The 20,386-nt window shown below is 39.8% G+C and overlaps 1 protein-coding gene across 2 annotated transcripts in view; it reads left to right on the forward strand.

Annotated features, from left to right (window-relative positions):
* dph6 (diphthamine biosynthesis 6) overlaps nt 1–19,972 on the forward strand; it is a 63,634-nt gene extending 43,662 nt beyond the window's left edge. For both annotated transcript variants that reach the window (XM_060879429.1, XM_060879431.1), the window contains 3 exons: nt 7,295–7,540; nt 13,039–13,435; nt 18,588–19,972. In XM_060879429.1, coding sequence (XP_060735412.1) covers nt 7,295–7,540; nt 13,039–13,435; nt 18,588–18,706 — 762 coding nt within the window. In that variant the 3' untranslated portion in view covers nt 18,707–19,972. The remainder of the gene's footprint in view (nt 1–7,294; nt 7,541–13,038; nt 13,436–18,587) is intronic.
* Nucleotides 19,973–20,386: the final 414 nt, after the last annotated feature.

Below are 20,386 nucleotides of genomic sequence, written 5' to 3' on the forward strand. Positions count from 1 at the left end.
ACACAGGTGGATTGGCCTCCATAGTGCTTTTGGAATTAGGGAATTTGTCTCGTACCGGTGCCGTTTGACTCTTTTATCTTCACAATCTATTTTTAGGCCATTTTCTCTGCTCCTTTAAACGCTGTAATCTCACCATTCCTTTATGTGGCGGCTGACAGTAAGTGCCTTCAGTGAAACATGATCATTGGGTCTTCATGCAACAGTGGCCGAGCATTGCAGTTTTGTCTTAATTTATTAAGGAGATGTTAGTTTTTAATGGCAGTAGCTAAAACTGATGGCTCAATGATATTAACATTTATGTTCCATTTACTTTTGGCCACTCGTGTTGTCATTAATTTCTCATTGAGGGCTTCGTTTGAGTTGTAACTTTGAACCTCGGCCATTCATTTTTCATTATCCATTGTCATTTCGGCCCATTCTACAGATATAAAAGTGTTGTGGATGAGTAATAGACAATGTCTCGTTTTAAGGAGCACAACGTTACATTTTACAGAGATTTATTATTCATATAAGTTCCAGGCGACAGGAACGTCACTGTTGACATTCTGTCGAATAAACTTTAAATGTACTGAGCCATATACATATTCAGCCATATGTAATAACTAAATAGGTAATTAATGTATAATTACCAATAAAAATGATAGAAAACAGAATTTTAATTATTTTGGAGAAATAAAAATATGGAATAAATATTATACGTATGCATGTATTTATTTATGATACAATTTTTTTATCTAATCAGTGTACAAGTCAGACAACTTTATGCCATGTCCATGAATTTTAAATAAAGCAGTAATTCCATTCAGAATTATTGAACCCAAGAAAGTTGCTGATTTACGAATCGTCGCAAAAGTCAGCATTAACTGTTAATATGAAACCAATAGTGATTAGATCATCACCCTCAGTGACCAGATTACTTTTATTATGAGTAAATACTAATTCATGTAGTAATGATTTTATGTAGGCAAAAAAACGTTTTGTAAAGGTTTAAGTGATCTGGGACCTGCAGAGAGAGCATTGTGCCTTGCTTTCATGCAGCCATACTGCCATCTATTGAAATGTTGCAGAATGACAATCTGCTTCAAAGGGAAGGTCTCTGTGTTTTGTACTGTTTCCCTGACTTTCGTCTTGTTTGCTTGTAATATTGTTGAGGTCGTCCTCATGCTGTGAGAAGTGCGTTCTAGGGAACTTTGAGTGCACTTAAGGATTTCCTCACGGTGCTGTGCTGGAAACGCCCACTGGTCAGGACGATGCGTGAAATGTGTGTGCGTGAACATTACTCATGGTGTATATATGGTGTTTTTCACCCAATTCATGATCACGATATTACGCTGTTTTAATAATTTAACTGGAGATGAGCCAGCGAGTTTGTGTCTGAACAAGGGGCTAAACAGTGCTGCTTCAGCATCATTCAGTCAGACAACATGCCCCTCAGCTGATAGTGCAGATCCCTCCCCGCACTCTTGAATTAGGGAGATTAGAGGCAAAGCGCATAATGCAGGATGATGGAATTTGTCATCATTTGCATTGTCCTGGAAAGATCAGGTTTGATAGAGCGGCGCATTGAGGAGCGTGTCATGTCCCACGGGCAGGTCATAGAGGAATCTTGGCAGAAATGATTTTTGCGATCTGTGCATCAGTCGTAAAAACCTCACAACCAATTTGTCAAAAACGCAGAGGTCGAGACAGTTCGATGGCGGCGTTTTGCCTTAACACAAAAAGGAAACATGCCCTCATTCTCACTCAGACACACTGCCTCAGAGGTTGTCTTGTTATCCATTTTTATCGACTATCTTTTTTTTTTATCTTCAGTTAGACCAGCGATTTTTTTACATGTACGATAAGACTGATATATAACTAAAAATGTATGTTACATAGAATAAAATAAGACAATAGCATTGAAACATCCCTCTTGTATAAGATGTGTCAGATCTGCTTTATCTTCTTCATCTGACCTTGTTATACTCCAAACAGCCCATAGATAAAGGAGAGCAATCAGCATAAAGTTGACAAAAACCGACATGACAGTGTTACTTATCCGAGCTGGCATCTCTGGAAGTGGGCATGTCGAGGTCAGACAGCCAGGGAAGCTGGGTATTTACAACTACATGCAGCAAGCAGAGAAAAAGAGGCCAGTGTCATCACAAACTCACCAGCTTTCTCAGGCTACCAGCTCGCCAACAATCATACTTCACATCTCCTTCCTAAATTTCACCTAAGTGTATTTTTATCATGCCGCTACATTCGTGTATAAAATTGCTTCATCCTGATATAAAAAAAAAAAAAAACAGGAAACGCTGAACAATGTTCCTCATGGCCGCTGCTCATTGTGCATTTCACGTTGTTATTTATGTTGTTGTTTAACACTGATATTGTGTGACAGTTGAGCATATACGGGTTATGCTTGCTGGAGAGCACAAGCTACACAGGAAATGACAGAACAGAACAACAAGAGAAGACTTATAAAGCAAGGTTGGGGTGTTTTGAGATGCGGGTTCAAAAAGAAGAGTTTGAGCCTCGGCTGTTTTGTATTTGTTTAAAATTAGGTGTCAGAGGATGCGAATTTCCTAAGGGCATAACTCACCATGAGCCCATCAGTGCTCATCTCCCATCTTGAAACAGGATTCAGTTTGAATGCATTAACGCTGAAGGAGCAGATAGACGCCAATCCTATTCGAGATGGAATCGAAAATCTGAACTGTGTTACAGTGCACAAATTGGTTGCATAGCTATATAGCTAAGTTACTGGAAAAATAGTTCCTTATTTCTGTATATACTGTGTATGTTATATGGGTTTAATTAATGGGTTTAAATGCTGCTTCACATAAGCAAATACATGAGAGTTGACTTTTGCACGATTATAACGCTGTCCACTATGATATGAAGACAATTTCGGCTTTCTGATCAAAGTGCATTTTAACTTCTTACCATTTAAAGGCTTACACAAGACTCTGTCCTGTATCTTTATTTGTTTAACACTTGTCCGTATCTGTATTCTGAGCATGACTGCCTTAGAGGAATAAATTCTTTGCACAGCCAGCATGGTGTGTGAATTCTGGCTCTGACAGTTCCTCAACTTAAGCTACAACACTTAATTCATAATTGATCTCAATTAAAAATAAGCACTTTTTCCTTCTAGGAGTATTTTCTATAAATATACAATTTCAACCATTATACCTCTAAGCTACTGATCACATACTGTAGCACCGCAGCTTTCTGTACATGAATACAGTCTTTGTACGCTGAGCTTTATATCGAACAGTAAAATCCTCCTGCTCTGGCAGCTTTTTTTATAGAAGTGTCCCAATGCACACTTCTAATCTTAACCCGACACCCTGTGAACATTGCTGCCTGTTTGTAGCAGTATTTCAATCCGTTCACAGCGCATTTTCTGTTCAATCCGAGTAACGTATTCATGTTTGGTTACATTCCTAATAAGGCAGTATCACATGGTTTGGAGTGGTCAGTCACTGTGCACACAGTTTTATGCCCCTGTTGCTTGGGTTTAATTATGCATGAGGTTTCAGTGGCAAAATGAAACCATTAGCATATCTTATAGTGCGCTGATGTGTTTTTTCCTCACCATGCCCTTGGCTTGAGAGAGTAAGTTGACTGATCATCAATAGCAGGTCACTTTAGCCAGTATGGTCCAGGCTGTTGTCTGCCAAAATTAACACGCTCAGCAAAATCTTTAAGGTCACCTCCACTGCCTTTTCACATGCCGCAAACACAAATATGTAAAGTTGTTGTGCCTCGGAGATTTCAGGAGCCAACAATTAAAATGCTCTGAGTGTATTGGAGTGCTGGGAGATGTCATACGAGGTCTGGGTGCTGCCTCCAAGAGAACATTTACATATGTGTTAGTGCCTGGATCCCAACAGAGACCTTGGGGCTGCCTGACCTTTTGACATGTCATTGGCATTATGAGAAGTGATGGTGTTCAAGCCAAGGAATAAAGGTCGATAAAGCATGAAGCCAAACCACCCATTTGATTAATGCTAAAGAGGCCAGCGTGCACCAGGATGGGGAATTACTCTCAAGCATGGGGTAAATTATTGTTGTTGCTTCAGTGAGTTGCTTGATGCATTTGCAACTATGATTTTTAGATAATAGTGTCAGTATTGCGAAAACAGAAAGCATCAGTTAAGTGCGCAAACTTTCAGACGGAGGGAAAAAATTATACTTGTAAATGCAGCCTGATTACTTTAGTGCTTGGAGCTTCAGCTACTTAAATCCTTCCCATTCTTTCAGCACCATGTGGTCGAATGCATCAGAAGTTGATCATTTTGAAAACCACCGGTGGTTATAGAAAGTTAAATGAAATATGCAATTGTTTGACCCCTATGAATATTAATAGCCTCCCCGTGCTCTATTAAAAATGCATGGGCCGTTGTGACTGCTGATCAGGTTTTGGACGCCAATGCAAATTGGACTGTCTTTCTTGTCAACGGGGAAGATGAATAATGTAGTTGTGTTGTATATCCAGCGACACACCATTGGCAGTCAATTAACAAGTTTGATTGGTGTGTGAACTCATTCTTTTGAACTGCTAATTTTATGTAAATAGTATTCCTGCTTGTTCCCTTGCTCTTTCTCACTCGCAGGTTTGCTCTGAAAATTCGTGCCCCTCCCGCTCAGCCCGTAGTAACCTGAGCTAGGCCCTTAATAATTGATCATTACACACCTGCCTGCAAACCTATGGGAGGGTTTTTGTTTTTCGAACAGTCAAGAAGTCTTGCTCTAACCGCCTTTTGATATTCAAATCAACAAATAACAGCCATTTTTTAATGTAATCCTATGAATTCTTTTGAGCTCCGGTTCTACTGAGAGCTCCTCACCGCATGTCCAAACTGATCCAGCACTCTGTGCCATGTGATTCCACTTGATGGCTCATAAATGGAATGCCAATGACAATTTGTTCTTGATGTCTCTGTGACGTGCTTCTAGGTTACGCCGGTGTAGATCTATTGCTCTCGCGGTTTTGCCAAATAATGCTCGCAGGTAAATGATCCGATGATTGATCCTGCCGCTCGTAAGCAGTGCTGCACCCTCTCCACCACCACGAAAACCATCCTCCCCACCCCAACCCCGTCTCCAGCACTGCCTCGGTAATTTGGAGCAGCAGAGGCAGATGCTGAAGATTCATCAAAGCTGACAGGTGAACCCAGGAGCTAGGAATCTTGGGAAACCCATTTCACTCTATGGAAATTGATGTGACTATTTCCCCCCTCTGGCACAGCACTTTTTTTGTTGATCTGTTGTTTTCAAATTAGATTTCCACCTTTGATTTTATTACATGCACCCACTTGTTAACAGTAGCATTTGCAACAGACAGCTGAAAGGTTAAGTTACATATGACGTTATGTCTGACTTTATATTAAGATTTAGTGTTTCTTAGACTTTTCAGTAGCTAAGGAATATTTACTTTATTATTTAACATGTCGTATCTTGACCCAAACAAATGGGGTGTCTAAGTCTTTACTAATACAGGATCCCTAGACTTAGGCTAGTAATCTGTTTGGGAAATGCGATGCCCATGCGCCTATGCTAAACGGCTAAAGACCTTGTTTCATGAGATGCATCAATTGATTTGGTCTTCTATGATCCCTACAGAGGTCACCATTCTCTTTGCCCACATGCTGATACATACTTACCCCAAGCTCCAATTAACACCATGTCACCTACAGCTATTTACCCTGACCATTATGCTCAGGCCTGAGTTTCATTTGTTCATCCCATATGTCTCTCAGGGCCTGACCTCCCTTCTGCGCTTGCATACCTTATAGCATTGATCACATGGATTTTTACAGCCAGGATTACTGATCCAAGGAACTTCCTTTGTCAAAGTTTCTCGACTAATTATCATAGTCCTAATTGCGTTTATCAAGTGTACACACAGATAGACAGATGTTTTGCTGGTGTGAAATTGCTGTTAATGTAGTATTCTGGGTGTGACCTGGTAATTGATGTTGTGCTATTCTAACACACCCTCTTTACCAGTGTGTGTGTGTTTTTTTTTTTTATTCCTTTTTTAGCACCCATGTTTAATATGAAACACTTCAGCTCTAAAAGGTTCAAATGGTTTAATAAGACGGCATACACCAATCAACCATAACATTAAAAACACTGAATAATATCAACTAGCTTGTTATCCTGGCACCTGTCAAGTGATGTAATATTCAGCAAGTGAGCATTTCTCAAAGTTGATGTGTTGAAAGAATGAAAAATGAACAAGTGTAAGCATCTGAGGGACTTTAACAAGGGTGAGCTAAACGACTGAGTCAGAGCATCTCCAAAACATCCAGTCTTGTGATATGTTCCCAGTATGCTGAGTTTAGTACCTACCAGAAGTGGTAGAAGGGTGACAAGACAACTGGTGAAACAGCAACATGGTCATAGACACCCAAGGCTCACTGATGTATGTGGGAAGAGAACTGTTAACGTTGGCTATAATAGAAAGGTGTCAGAACAGCACAGATGTTAGTCACAGAGTGTTCAGCGTGCCCATGTTGACCCCTGACTACAATTGATAGCACCTACAATGGGCATGTGAGGATCAGAACTGGACCATATAGCAATGGAAGAAAGTGACCTTGTCTGATGAATCACATTTTCTTTTAAATCATGTGGATGGCCAGATGTAAACGTACACCAGGATGCACAATGGGGAAAAAGGCAAGTTTGCAGAGCAATGTGATGCTCTGGGCAGTTGGGGTTCTTTACCTCTGATGGTTTTAAAACACTGACATTGGAGACTCCTTTAAAAAATACTTGACAAATGTCTCTTTACAGAAAATGTATCAATAACAACAATTAGGTGTTTTTAATTCTGTTTATGTGGTCGAGCTCCCAGACAGGGACTGCCATAAAAATCCATGTGCAAGTCACTATAGAAAAAATGTCATCAATTATAGATTGATGACATTAATATAAACCTTGCAGTTAATTATAGAATATGAATTGATGCCTTCTGACCAATCAGAGCTGAGAATTCAGCTGCATTGTGGTATAACTGTGAATATTTCAGAAAAAAGAAAGATTATAAAAGTGGAAAAGCTTATCATTATTTAACACAAGAATACACAATAACTGCACTTGTGAAGTTAAAGAAAACTGTGCACTCTCACAGACTTTTTCATGAAACTATTAGATAATTCTAAGCCTCAGACAGGTCTCCCTTGGGTTGCTTGAACAAATGACTACTTGTATGCTGTTTAGATGTTTTTGTCATCGAATAAACATTTCATCCGTCTACATATCATCCAAGTGATTTTGCTAATGATGTGTGTTGTAGGTGGATGAGGCCGTGTTCTGCGCAGGTCAGATCGCTCTGGTCCCCTGCACCATGCAGCTGCTGAGGGCGGGTCCAGGCTGTCAGGCCCAGCTGTGTTACAGCCACATGGAGAAAGTGCTGCGTGCCATGAGTTTTAGTCTCACGTTGGGACACACACTGCAGGCACACTGCTATGTCACAGACCTTACACACATACCAGCTGTCAGAAAGTTGTGGCAAGATAAGATGCAGGACCCCCAAGACCAGGTGAGCATCATCAGCCCTGCCCTGTGGGGTATGTTAACTCAACATGACATTTCTCCCCTCATTTCTTATTCTTATTCTCATTCTTCTTGTCCATTCATTCTTAGTGCACTTCCTCCGATGAGTCATGTAAACATCTTTCAAAACAATGGCTATCATCTGAACTGTTCAGTAATATTTATTTAAAACTGAAATCCTTCATGGATGTGATTTTGGCTTAATAACACAATTAGCTATAGTCATGGAATGGTGTGCACAATGACAGTGACCAATGTGAACCACCACCTTCATTAATACGTTTGTGGGTGTTTGCAAAACTTGGGAAATGAGGCTGAAAAACAAGCTCCAGTGTTTACAATTGAGGGTGGTATAATGGGTGGTATAATGTTTTGCTCATTTATCTGGACCTATTTTTAGTCATAGGTTAAAGATTAATTCATGTATTTTACGTGTTAAATTACTATAGTAACATATGTAGTGGTGTACAGTATTAATCAATCCTGGATCTCACGATTTTACAGTTGCAGCAATTTATGCAAAATCAAGCAAACGCCACAATATTCAGAGGAGCTTGCAATTTTTCAAATTTAACGCAGATTTTTTGCAGATTTGGGCCAAAAGGCATCAGTCAAAGTCCTCTAATATTTGTGTGCATCAAACATGGGTACAGCTGTCATAGAAAGTAATTACATCTGTCTTTACTGGTAGGAGATTAAAAGAAGAATTGTGTGCTTTGCCAGTTTAAGTATTTTCATTAACTAATAGAGTAAATAATATTAAGGGAATCATAACTGTACATATTACTAAGTGTATGTATAGTGGGAATATACATAGTGGTACACTGAAATTATATTTGATTGCAATGTTAGCGTGCTTAGGAAACAAATATGGGACAATGATTAGCTTTCTTTCTGATTGGTCAGAATATGAACATTGTTATTTAATCAACAAGAATCAATGCAAGCTATCTAACATTAACCAATTGGCTACTTTTAGTTAAGTTTTTTTGGTTATTTACCAGAAAAGGGTAAAAAAAAAAAAAAAATTGGATCATGCTTAAAGTGTAATTGATAGTGCAGGCTTCTACACTCACTTACCAGTTCATAAGGTACACTTTGTATTGACTGTAGCCCATCATTTGCTACTCAGTTGACTTCTGTTATATAAGAGATCACTACAGCCCAGATGTTATTTGGTAGGTGGATCATTTTCAGCTTTAGTGTGTTGAGTGCACATCAGCATTTTCTGTGATATTCAAACAGAATCATAGGTATACCTAATAAAGTGGCAACCACAGATGATATTTTAAATCAGGAATATTTACGCCTTTATTGTGGAGAAAATAAAAGGTTGAGTATATCTATCTGATGGAATTTACCATCCCTCTGTGCCAGCCCACTGAAAAAGAAGGTAGAAGTTGCTCATATTTACCAGAATGAACGCTCATGAAAAGTTGATGCTGTGGGAAACGCTGACGTCTTTGATAATACAGAATCTGGCTCCAAGACAGATGTCTTCCTTAGAGCCTGCTTAATCCCCAGTCCCTTTTTTGGAGCGTCGCTGAAACCTCAGAGCAGCTTATCTCCCCCCCCGCCTGCTCCCTCTGCGATCTCCACCTCCACATGGCTAATAAAGGCTGCAGGCTTGCGCTCTCGGCTGCTCCTCCTCTGGTAATCAGTGGAGCTGAGGGAGCAGGAAGGAGAGCTTTAAATAAAGGATGCACTGTCACCACGTTTAGCCCTCTCCTGGCCTCCGTGCTGACCTCAACACACAAGTTTGAAATGATGACAGACCTGAGTGCTGAGGGGAAAGAGGCACGTCCCATCAGGTAGCTCAGTGGAACGGAGGATTGACAGGAAGAGAGTTTGAGTTAGTGGGACATCAAGTGAGCCGTCTAAGGTGTTCAATCAGCCACCTGTCTACTGTTTAGCCATTCTTTAGTTAATTCTCTTGGGATGAAAAATTATCATTAATGCAAAAATGGCAGGACAGTTTGCAGAGTTTTTCTCTTGAGACTCAGTGTTTGTTCCAGTGCCAGAAGTGAAGGTTATCTTAGATGTGTGAAAGGTTAGTGTGAACTTGGCAAGTGTTAAGCTACAAAGTATGGTGGCTTGGGAAAGCGCATCAGTGTAGCTAAATTCTAGAAAACATTTGGAAGTGTTTAAAATTAGACCATAATGGAGTTTTTTTTTTTTTTGCCAAACATGCTTTATGAAATCGTCATATATTCTACCAAAAGGGCATGAAAATGTATTATTTAGGCTACTGTCTAACCTTCCCTTGCTTATCTCTGCAACGATCACACTGGGTAAGAAGCCAGTTTAACAACAACAGCAGAGAATACTGTACACTCAGTCTGTCTAAAGACGTCTGAAGCTTTGTTAGATAAGTCTGATTTTTTTCATACAGTAGACCAGGGAAGAGAAAAGCACTTACAAGGTTTTAACATGTTTAAATTCCCTAATAAACTGTCAACAGAACAGGACTGAATGAATCAGCGATTATTTCCCTACCGTTGTCAGTCGTGTTCAGCGAATAGCAATCGATTGAGTGAACAGTCGACGAAGCGGCTTGTTGAGTGCTGTGATGAGATGGTGTTGAGACAGAAGCTCATGTGGATGTCAGAATTGTTGGAAAAATTTTTCAAATTTGTCAGTTTTTTTTTTTTTCCATAAGTAGATTAGGCTGTAAACGTAGAGCTTTACAATTTAATCTAGCTGTCTTTCAGAGAGTTTTACTTTTGATGTAAGCAGATTTGAAACTGCTATAGCTTTACTAGTGAGTGAGAGACAAGCAAATAAAATACCAAATTCAATTCTGAAATCCTCCAGTTTTCACAATCTAGTAGAGAATGTCAACATTGAAGTAACTTATACTTGCACTCATTAAGCAAGGTGAATTCTGACAATAAATTAATTCTGCATGTTTATTTATCAGCCAGTGTTATGAGAGCTGTGCAACTTTTTTTTTTAAGACATGCTTTAGTAATGATACCGTTAGACACTGAAATCACACCTTTTTTAATGCTCTGTGTTTGTTTGTTTTTTCTTTTCAATACCATCGTTCAGGCACAACCGATCATTACTGCGCTGTGACTGGTTTGGATTGATCACTAACAGTTGTTTACATAGCCGATGTTCTGTCTTGTTTGTTTGGATGGCTAAGCACAAAGGAGATGCTTTACTTCTGTTAGAAAATGCAGTGCACTCATGTGACACTATCGAATCTGTTGTTTGTTTTTTTTCGTGAGGAATCGGCGCAAAACACTTATCGCATTCACCTCCAGCACGGTTCTGAGTGATCCAAGTGGAAGAGTCTTTAATAGAAACATGACAACATGCGCTTCTAGTCACTGCAGACAGCCATGTAGTTGCGGTGCGTTCATAATTTCTCTAATCAGGTGGATGAGAAAGCTCACAGGGTTAATTGGGAGCACGGTGAAGTTGATCTGTGTGTGTGTTGCAATAGTGAAGTGTGTGTGTGTGTGTGTGTAGAGATATAACTCTACAGTTGAATTGTTTTCACGTGATATGAACTGAACTTGTAGATACTGCAATACTTGAAATGTTTGAAAATGTAACTTCTTCTACTTGGAATTGCTTTATCTGTCTATTCCAAGGCATATTCACTACTCAGACAGAAGCTCAGTTTAAAGCAAGTGACCAGCTCTGAGTGAGCGGGAGGGAATATTATACAAACTGCAGCTACTGAGTCCACTTGACGAAGGCCTCCCGCTGGGCAGGAAATGTAGGGGAACTGCCTAAGCATCCAGCCCCCATCAGCTCCCCGCTGTTCAACGGCTTTACACCAATTCCTTATGATGGTGTTTATTGTTCCACTCGCACGCCTCTCCCTCCTCCACTCGGTCTCAAACACACTTCACGCTCTAGGAGCAAAGAGAGCGAGAGCGAACGCATACGAGAAGAAGCAATGGGGAAAAACAAACACAAAAGCAAGAAGGGACACTCTGATCACAGAGTCCTGAAAGCGATCGTGCACGCTATGTAAAGAAATCCGAAGAGAGTAAACAAGCGGGGAAAGGAAAGCTGTAATGAACTAATAGACAGAGTGCATTAAAAGGGGCCCTTGCGTTCATGCTGTCCCTGAGCTCTCAGACATGCCATATATCAAATTTGGTCACCTTTTTTATTTTATTGGATTAATCTAATAAATGTTTTGTCATCAAGCACAAGTGTTAGGTGGCCAAGCGCTTTCACATGCGGTCTAAAAAAAGCCGTGCTCCCGTCTTACAGAGAGGTGGAGAGGAAAAATAATAAAATAAAGAGGAGGCGAGGGAACGGGGAGCAATGATTTAACAGCCTGAGACAAGTCAGAGTCTGAAAGTTTAGAGTGTTTGAAGGTAGTGACCTGTGAGGGCGTAGCTGGTGGAGGATGCATAGCGAGAGCCTGAGGGCTGGCCTTTAAGCCTGGGTGAACAAGGCCTCACTCCAACATCTAACGCCTCCATCCACCCTCAGCCCTCCCTCTCCACTCAATGACTATTGACAAGTGCCGAGCTCGACCCCTCCAGCCAGTCACATAAACAACACTCTCACCCAACATTTATCAACACACAAACAGAACATATACATCATCACAGCGCCAGGAGCCGACGCTCATCCAAGTTAACCAAAGCACCTCAACCAGCCACTTGGACACACACACAACACACTCGTACACACACACACAACACACTCGCACATGCTCACACACTTCTAGAATTTATTTGTTGTCATGCACTCAGAGCGATTTGTTGTTGATTTCTGCCGATACACAATTAGGCCTTTGCTAAAGTTTAATCTCGGGATAAGTGCTGCATTCATGTAGGCAGAGGATTGGATCATATTGGGGGCATCTGAAATGGTTTCAAAATGCCGCTCTTGCTCCTGTCAAAGACATTTCTCTTAGGTTTTTGAGTGAATTTCAAAATAAAGTGTATGTAACCCGTCATTATTCTGCACTCACAGAGTGGGGTGTAAGTGGATGAAAATTGATCCGGCAAATTGAAAAGGGGGTTAAGTGTTTTTGCCCTATCGACTCCAGAAGAAATGACTGTTTTATAAAACGCTCATTTCTCCCCCATTAGCAGATGAGGCAGCCACAGTGTTATTTGAGAGGTACATTGTAGCCAGTGCAAGCAGAAGACGTTTCGGAGGCGATAATGGCCCACACCCAGACGAAAGAAAGGAGATTTTACCTCTACAGATTACAACATTTAAAGCCATCACGGCAGATTTCTGATAGAGGTGTATGGCGAGGTGGAGAACAAGGGCCCTTGCATGTCTAATATGTTTTGTTAAATATCCCTTGGGAGAAGATTTTCGATGTGAATGCTTAATGTTAAGAAAACCGGCGAGCTTATTTGACCATCACCCTGGAATGATTGACATACTGATTTTATCATGGTCTTTACGCCAACCTTTTATTGAGTTTACACACACACACACACACACACACACACACACACACATTTCACTTACTCTGTGTACGTTGTGTTGCAGGAGGTATGCTATAAAGTAGAAGAGATTCAATGCCCTCCTCTGGTTGTTTCTGTGATGCCCACTTTGCCCAGAGGAGCAGCAGTGGAGCTTCATGTCATTGCTGTGCAGGACGAGCCTGCAGAAAGAACTTCCTGTCAGATGACCTCTGAGATCTCAGGAGCTTCTATCCACTGGCAGGTGCTGCAGTCCAGTACCCGCCTTTATGCCACTCTGTCCCTGAATGTGTCCCTGCATGAGTCATGCACAACACCAGAGTGCATGGACACAGAGGGCATTCTGGGGGCTGTGAGCACCTCCTTCCAACAAGCTCTAGAGCAGATGGAGGAGACTCTGTCTCCTTTATGCACCAGAATCTTCTACAAGGACAGCAATAAGTTAGCCACTGAGCTCTCTGCAGGTAAGCATGCTTGCGTATATTTAAATCAGCATTTTGAATGCTAAATATTCAGCTGAATGCTAAATATTCAGGATAGCACATACCTTTCAAGCAATTACACTTTTCCTTCACACTGTGCACACTGTGCTACGCAGAAATGATTCAATATATGGCAGCGCTATGAGGCATTTTCATGGGGTAGCATTTGGGTATTCAGATCATAGGCTTAACAGTGGAGAAATTAACGGACAGTTTCATCACCTCAGTTTAGTGTTGTGGTTGATTAATGAAGGAATTGGGGCACAGAAGCCTTTATTTTGTCACATATACTTAACAGCACAGGGGAATACTTTTCTTCACATATCCCAACTGAGGAGATTGGGGTTGGAGCCCAGGGGCTATGATACAGTGCCCCCGGTGCAGTGAGGGTTAAGGGCCTTGCTCAAGGGCCCACCAGTGGCAGCTTAGATAGATAGATAGATAGATAGATAGATAGATAGATAGATAGATAGATAGATAGAGTTGACATGCTGGATCAAGTGCTATTTGAACAACAGGGGACATATTGTTTAAAAAAAAAAAGCATGCAGTAAGGACATCTAAAATACATTTCACTGTGCATGGTACAATGTTATGTTTAAGGTCTAATGTCAAAACAACACCACATTTATTTTGTGCCTATCATCCTCTTCCAGGATGTTTCTTTAGAATAAATGTTTTCTCACCTTCCAAAAGTGCTCTTGTGTTCCATAGAAAAGAACAACAACCACATTCATCAATTTGGCACAGTTGTTTGATTCTCTTTGAGTTTTGAAAGTACAGTAAGCCAAAGCTGAGATTTTACTGACACTTTTATATCTAACTGTAACTTATTATTGTGGGAAAGAAAATTATGGCCACAGATGATGAATAGAAATAAGAACACGCTGAGTTTTCTGAGTGTGTAAAACCCACTCAAACACACACATTTCTATTTTAAAAGAAATACATGTATAAATGCTTGTTCATACAAATAATCAATCAAATATGAGGAAATTGTGCAAATACAAGTCAAGAGCTTTAGATTGTTTGTTATGAACATTAATGGAATCTCTTTACTCCTATCTGCATGCTTTTATGCATTGCTTTGATTGGAGATCTGATGGAATAATTTAATTAATGTCAAATGTGCAGTTGTTTCTATTAAAGTGGTCGGTGACAGATTTTCCTGAACACGATCAGTTTCCCATTCAGAAGTGGCTTGTAAACAGTCTTCACTGGTATCACATCAGGTGAATAGTGGTGCTGTGATAGTAGCCACACTACTGACACTGCATTGCACTGGGTTTAGGTTTAAGCAAGTAAGTCAAGATGATCTTCCACTCATTCCATAAGAACAGCAAGTTATTTTCAAGATTATACACGTGGAGTCACCTTGTATTAGCACTATTGGAGAATTAAATGACCTGAATGACTGAAAGGCTTAATAGGCATTTTCATTGGCAGTGACCTTCATGATCATGTTTATACAGGATATTGCTCTCTAGCGTATGTTTGAATGCTTCTATTAACCTGTCATTGAAGTGGAATCAGTTCTCTTTTCATTGTAGACACTCGTGTCCTAGAACAGAGCCACAGGCTTGCTTCACAGGTCAGAGCCCCCGCTTAAGAAATCCTGAGCGGTTAAATATACGTGTATTTTAACCACTGATGCAGGGTGTAAGGCTTTGTGTGATACATCAGAACTATACCAGTGGCCATAGTTTGAACATTGATATGAGGATTCAGGATACTAATTTCATGAATACAGATCATAAAACATGTTGTCATTATGCCTGTAATGCTTTTCATAACTTCTGTAATGGCTTACAGTCCAGATGCAGACCCAGCTAAGTATTTTAGCAGACTAGCAGAGTACTGAGTAGAGCAAATAAACATATGAGGAAAAAACTGGCTGAGAACCAGCTTGGCATCTGCTTATCCAATTGCGTGCATTTATTATTCTACATTATTTAGGTGAATATAACTACTCAGAATAAAGACTAGCTACAGGGCAAGAGACATTAAGTCAGGGGAGATTTTCCACAGATTCTTTCATTTTATTTTCCCTCTTTGGTCTGATTGGTAGAGAAAAAAGTAACATGACTTGTTAAAAAAAAAAGTTGACCATGAGAACCTAATGGACAAAGAAGCATGTGTTTAATTCTCCCCATGTCCAACTTAAACCAGATGTGTCTCATCTGTTCAGAGTCCAGTGTGCTAGTGGTGACAGGAAACACTAGTATGAAACAAACCCTCAACAATCCACCACTTACAATTTTACTTATTCATAGCCTTTAACATTTCATTAATGGTTAAGTATTAAAAGGGAACTGTCTTCATCGTTTATTTATGTTGCTTGTGATGTAATTGAAATGTGATGTAACTGCACTTATAAAGATTTTATTTGTTGTAGAGCGATGGCTCTGGCACATGTGCGAGCATCCAAATCAGAGCAGTAGCAGCATTGACCCACATGCAGCACGTCATATTCGCATTATATTTTAAGTTATATATTTATATATTATATTATTTATATATTATATTCTAAGTTTACAACTGAGATCTATGCATGTTAATTTCGTACATTAATACTTTTTAAACTGAGGTTTTAATTTAAATTTAATTACCATGAATGGCAACACAATGTGCACTTACACATATCACGTCTTGCTCTCGATTACCTGCCCCCTTTGTTCTTGTCGCTGAAGTTGAACAAGTAACAATCAAAATCTTCTATTCTGTTAAGAATAAGCTTTAACTTTGCTCCAGCTCTCAGTCCGTAAATACAGCTTAGATCCTGATTGCTCGTCCTTCCAGCAACAATAATCACTCACCTCAGCCTAAACTATTTTCATGAGCCAATGCTTGCTAATTGCACGGCTGTTTACCACTTCATTTGAAATAGTTTGAAGTGCACTGTAGCACAGCTAAACCCCACTAGAAGCCCTTTAGTCCCACCAGAGCTGGCATTTTCACACAAAAAGAGTCTCAATGCCTTTCAGTGTTGCATTTTAAAAATAAAATATTCAGATTCACTGCTGTTATTCAGGTTGCGCTCATTGGTGAAAAAAAAACATGCAGTGATTTAAAAGAATTCTTATAGTTTTTTTTTCGTCCCATGCTAGGAGCCTTAGGCTCCAATTCCTCTGCTAATGTGGTGGCTGTGCTGATGCGTGTAATGGCTCTAGAGAGGGTAATTAAAGGCTAAAGGAGACGACTGGGATCCCAGTGCATTGAACAGACAACTGATACAAGTAAAAGTGTAGTGTTTTTTGTTTTTGTTTTTTTTAACATCACATTGTCTGTTCCTCTAAATGGCTAATTTTAGTTGGAATAAAAGGGGCACAAACAACTCTTTTGTGGACATTAGTGCTTGTGTGATGTCCCTGGTTCATGGTGCAATCCACTGTTGATCTCACAAGGAATCAAATTCCCAGGGTGTACCACATGCTTAGATAAGAAACTACTTTTTTCACTCGAACGAGGAAAAAAGAATTCCCCTGGTCACCTGTATTGTTTTTAATCACAGCACATATGAGTTAATTACCCAGTGTGGGCTCTTTGAGTCTTTGCTTGACACACTGCTTTTGTTCTTAATGAAAGAGCAGAATGCTTATCAAGTGGTGTTGAAAAGAGCTTTCACCTTTCTGTTTCAATTTCCCTTTCAATGTCCCCCATTTGTCACAGGACCTCTGAATGTCTAGGTCATTATTCACATTATGGTGTCATTCAGCTATTTAACTTAAGTATACTTCATAAATATGCATTGCCATCCTGTCACCTCATGGTACGAGGTCAGTCAGAACTCCAGTTTGTAATCAGACTGAAGTTGTAAATACCCAGCAGATGAGGGTGAGGTGGGAGACAAATGCAGACATTCAGTCATTCAGGTCATAGATTTTGATGGGACATTAATTAATAACAACCTAGCCACAAACGAAGATAAGTCAAGATGCTATTGCATTTGACAAGCTATAAGCTCCTATATAATGAATTTTTAGAGTAACCCTGTAATAAGCAGTTTAAAGCTGACAGCCCTCCAGTGTACAGTCCACCAGCTCATTTTGAACAACTTTATATATATATATATATATATATATATATATATATATATATATATATATATATGTTTATTCAACAGCACAGCAGATGTATTCCCATCTCTGTCGTCACAACCAAAGGTGCCAGGTTTCAGCAAAATTTCCAGCCCAATTACATCTCAAAAACCACATTAAAATGGCTGAGACTAATCCAAAAGAAACCAGGAACTGGAAAAGAGAGACATTTGTATTCTTCCTAAAGAATTGGTTTGGGAAACAGGATCATTGTGGTGCAAATGCATTTCTGATGTACAGTACAGACATTAATCACCTCATAATCCCTCTTTCCATCTTCCAATCTTTGCAGCATATCTTACAATAGAAATGATTCTGTACATCGTAGATACACCGGCTGCCTTTGTTTGAAGAAATGCAGCAGATTTGAATTTCTTTTTTTAAGCTAGTCCAATTTGGTGTCTTAGCTGTCCAGGTCCGTCCTGTCCTGACGGCCACAATGTTTCACAATTATTTCTGCCACAATGAGCCTCTATTAGCACGTTTAGCAGTTCTAGCTATAAGGTACAGTAATAACTCTGTGGAGCTTAATGTGCAGATTGCACTCTTTCCCACTAACGCAAAGAAATGGGAGAAAATTAGTAGAATATTAGCTTATATCTTTCCAATAGTAACATTTTTTTTAATCAGCCAAAGGAACTATTTCAAATGAATTTATTTATTATGTATAGAGTTTAATGAAGGAGATTAATGAAGATTAATATTATATATATTTTACACAGCCATGTAGTAATCTTAAAGAAGTTCCACCACATATCAGAGGAAATACATTAATTAGATGGAAGACATTGTCTGTGGTCTGTGTGGAGTTTAGTTACAGTCTGTAAGAATCTCAGGATGATTCCCGGTCGAAGGGTTAAATGCAGCCTGCCTCTCGAGGGCAGCCCCAATGGGACAGCTATTGTTTGACCATGCCTGTCCCTGAGGTGAGTGGAATTTGAATTGGAGCATTTTAGGTTGACATGTTAAATCTTTGTTGTGTGTGTGTGTTTGTGTGTGTGTGTGTGTGTGTGTGTGTGTGTGTGTGTCTCTTACAGGACTGCAGGGTTGCTTAGAAAGCAGACTGGGTGCGAAAAGGCCAGCTCTGGTGCTGGTTCCTGTGCTGGAGCTACCGGACCACACTCTCCTTCACATCTCCTGCTGGCTCAGCACATAGTGGAGAACAAGAACCATATAGTAACTTCAGGCTGGACTGGTAGTAGTAATAGTAGCTTATCAATGTCCGGTGGTAAATGACTGGTTTATGGACATCAAGACATTTTATAATTCATCTACTGAGTCCTGTTGAACAGCTTCTACATGTGACTTACTACTCATAAGCCATTTAATATTGTATACTCTGAATAAACACCTTAAAATACATACACATCCACTAATACAAACATCACAAGAGGACTGTGTAAAATAACTATGCAGAGTGCTTAGAATCAAGAAATCCGAGATCGGACAGTAGCCTCGTGTATCGTCATCTATCCTAGAATTCACACTGAAATTAGTAAGATGATATTTTTTCACAGCACAAGGGACCTTTTGCTTTATCCACATCTCTCCAACTGAAGTATCTTCTACACTCCAGCGCTGCTCTGTTGGTTTTTCTTCATGCACTTCGCTCTACAGCTACATGTCAGACAATCATAAAACTGTGGTAGGTTATATTTTTAATGAAGCTTACAAGATCTACGGAGATTACAAATCTTTCATACACATCACAAACAAAAAGAAAAACCCTAGAGGAGGAAAAAAAACAGAAGAGTTGGTGTTTGGATATAGTCCCTGTAAGTGTAAGTGATAAACTGAATAACAATACATGTCTGTGTGGTGGCCTGGGAAAACACTTCACATTTCATACTATAAATGGTCTAAACACAGAGTTTTCCTGAACTGAACTTCACATCTCTTTTGCAGGTATCTCAACCTCAAAAAAGTCCATTTTTTTAAAACCATTTTAAAGTCTGATTTGTGGCAAAAGTGAAAAGAGAGAAAATCAAATGGAAATATTTCATTCATACTGTGGTGCAGGAACCTGGCAGACATTTTGACAGATGGTATATGATTACTGAGTTGATTAGGCTTATCCTATAGCAAGCAGATATCCAACAACTTGATCAAAGTGTGACACTCTAAGTGTGATGAAATCGTACTTAGCTAGCAAGGATTTAAGCATCTTAAGGCAGATTGACTGTTCATCATACCACAGTTACAACGTGATATTTACAGGAAAATCGAGTAGGCAAGATAAATACATTAAATTGAAGTAAAAACAAACTTTTCCATGCTGTTTTCTATATGCTTCTTATTTTAAAGTGTCAAAGTATGTTAAAGGAATTTTTTTGGCAAAGTTTTGTTTCTGGACTGTTGGTGGTCTGTTTCCCAGACCACCAAACATTTAAACTAATCGCAATAAATGTACATGGAAGTTGAACATGCTCAGTGAGTGTGTGTCTGTGTGTTTTGTGTTGGTTGTAATGGGTTGTACCAGTAATCTAGTGTGTCCTGTACTGGGGCCCAACAGCAGCTGTCACTGCCATGAGGGGGGTCATTATGAGGACTTTACAGGCCAACTGTATCTCTCTCTCTCTGTCTCTCTCTCTGTCTCTCTCTCTCTGTCTCTCTCTCTCTCTCTCTCTCTCTCTCTCTCTCTCGCTCTCTCTCTCTCTCTCTCTCTCTCTCTCTCTCTCTCCCCTTCTCCCCCTCTCTTGCTCTCAGATTTCTAGCCTGGTGTTGTTTGTGAATGAGGGAATTGTTTGTTTTATATACCGCATGTTAGAAAGGTGTTATTATTGTGTAATGGGCAATCAGAGGCAAGCAACCAAAGACATTAAATCTCTTTATGCCC

Source organism: Tachysurus vachellii, chromosome 10, assembly GCF_030014155.1.
Source record: "Tachysurus vachellii isolate PV-2020 chromosome 10, HZAU_Pvac_v1, whole genome shotgun sequence".
Lineage (NCBI taxonomy): Eukaryota > Metazoa > Chordata > Actinopteri > Siluriformes > Bagridae > Tachysurus > Tachysurus vachellii.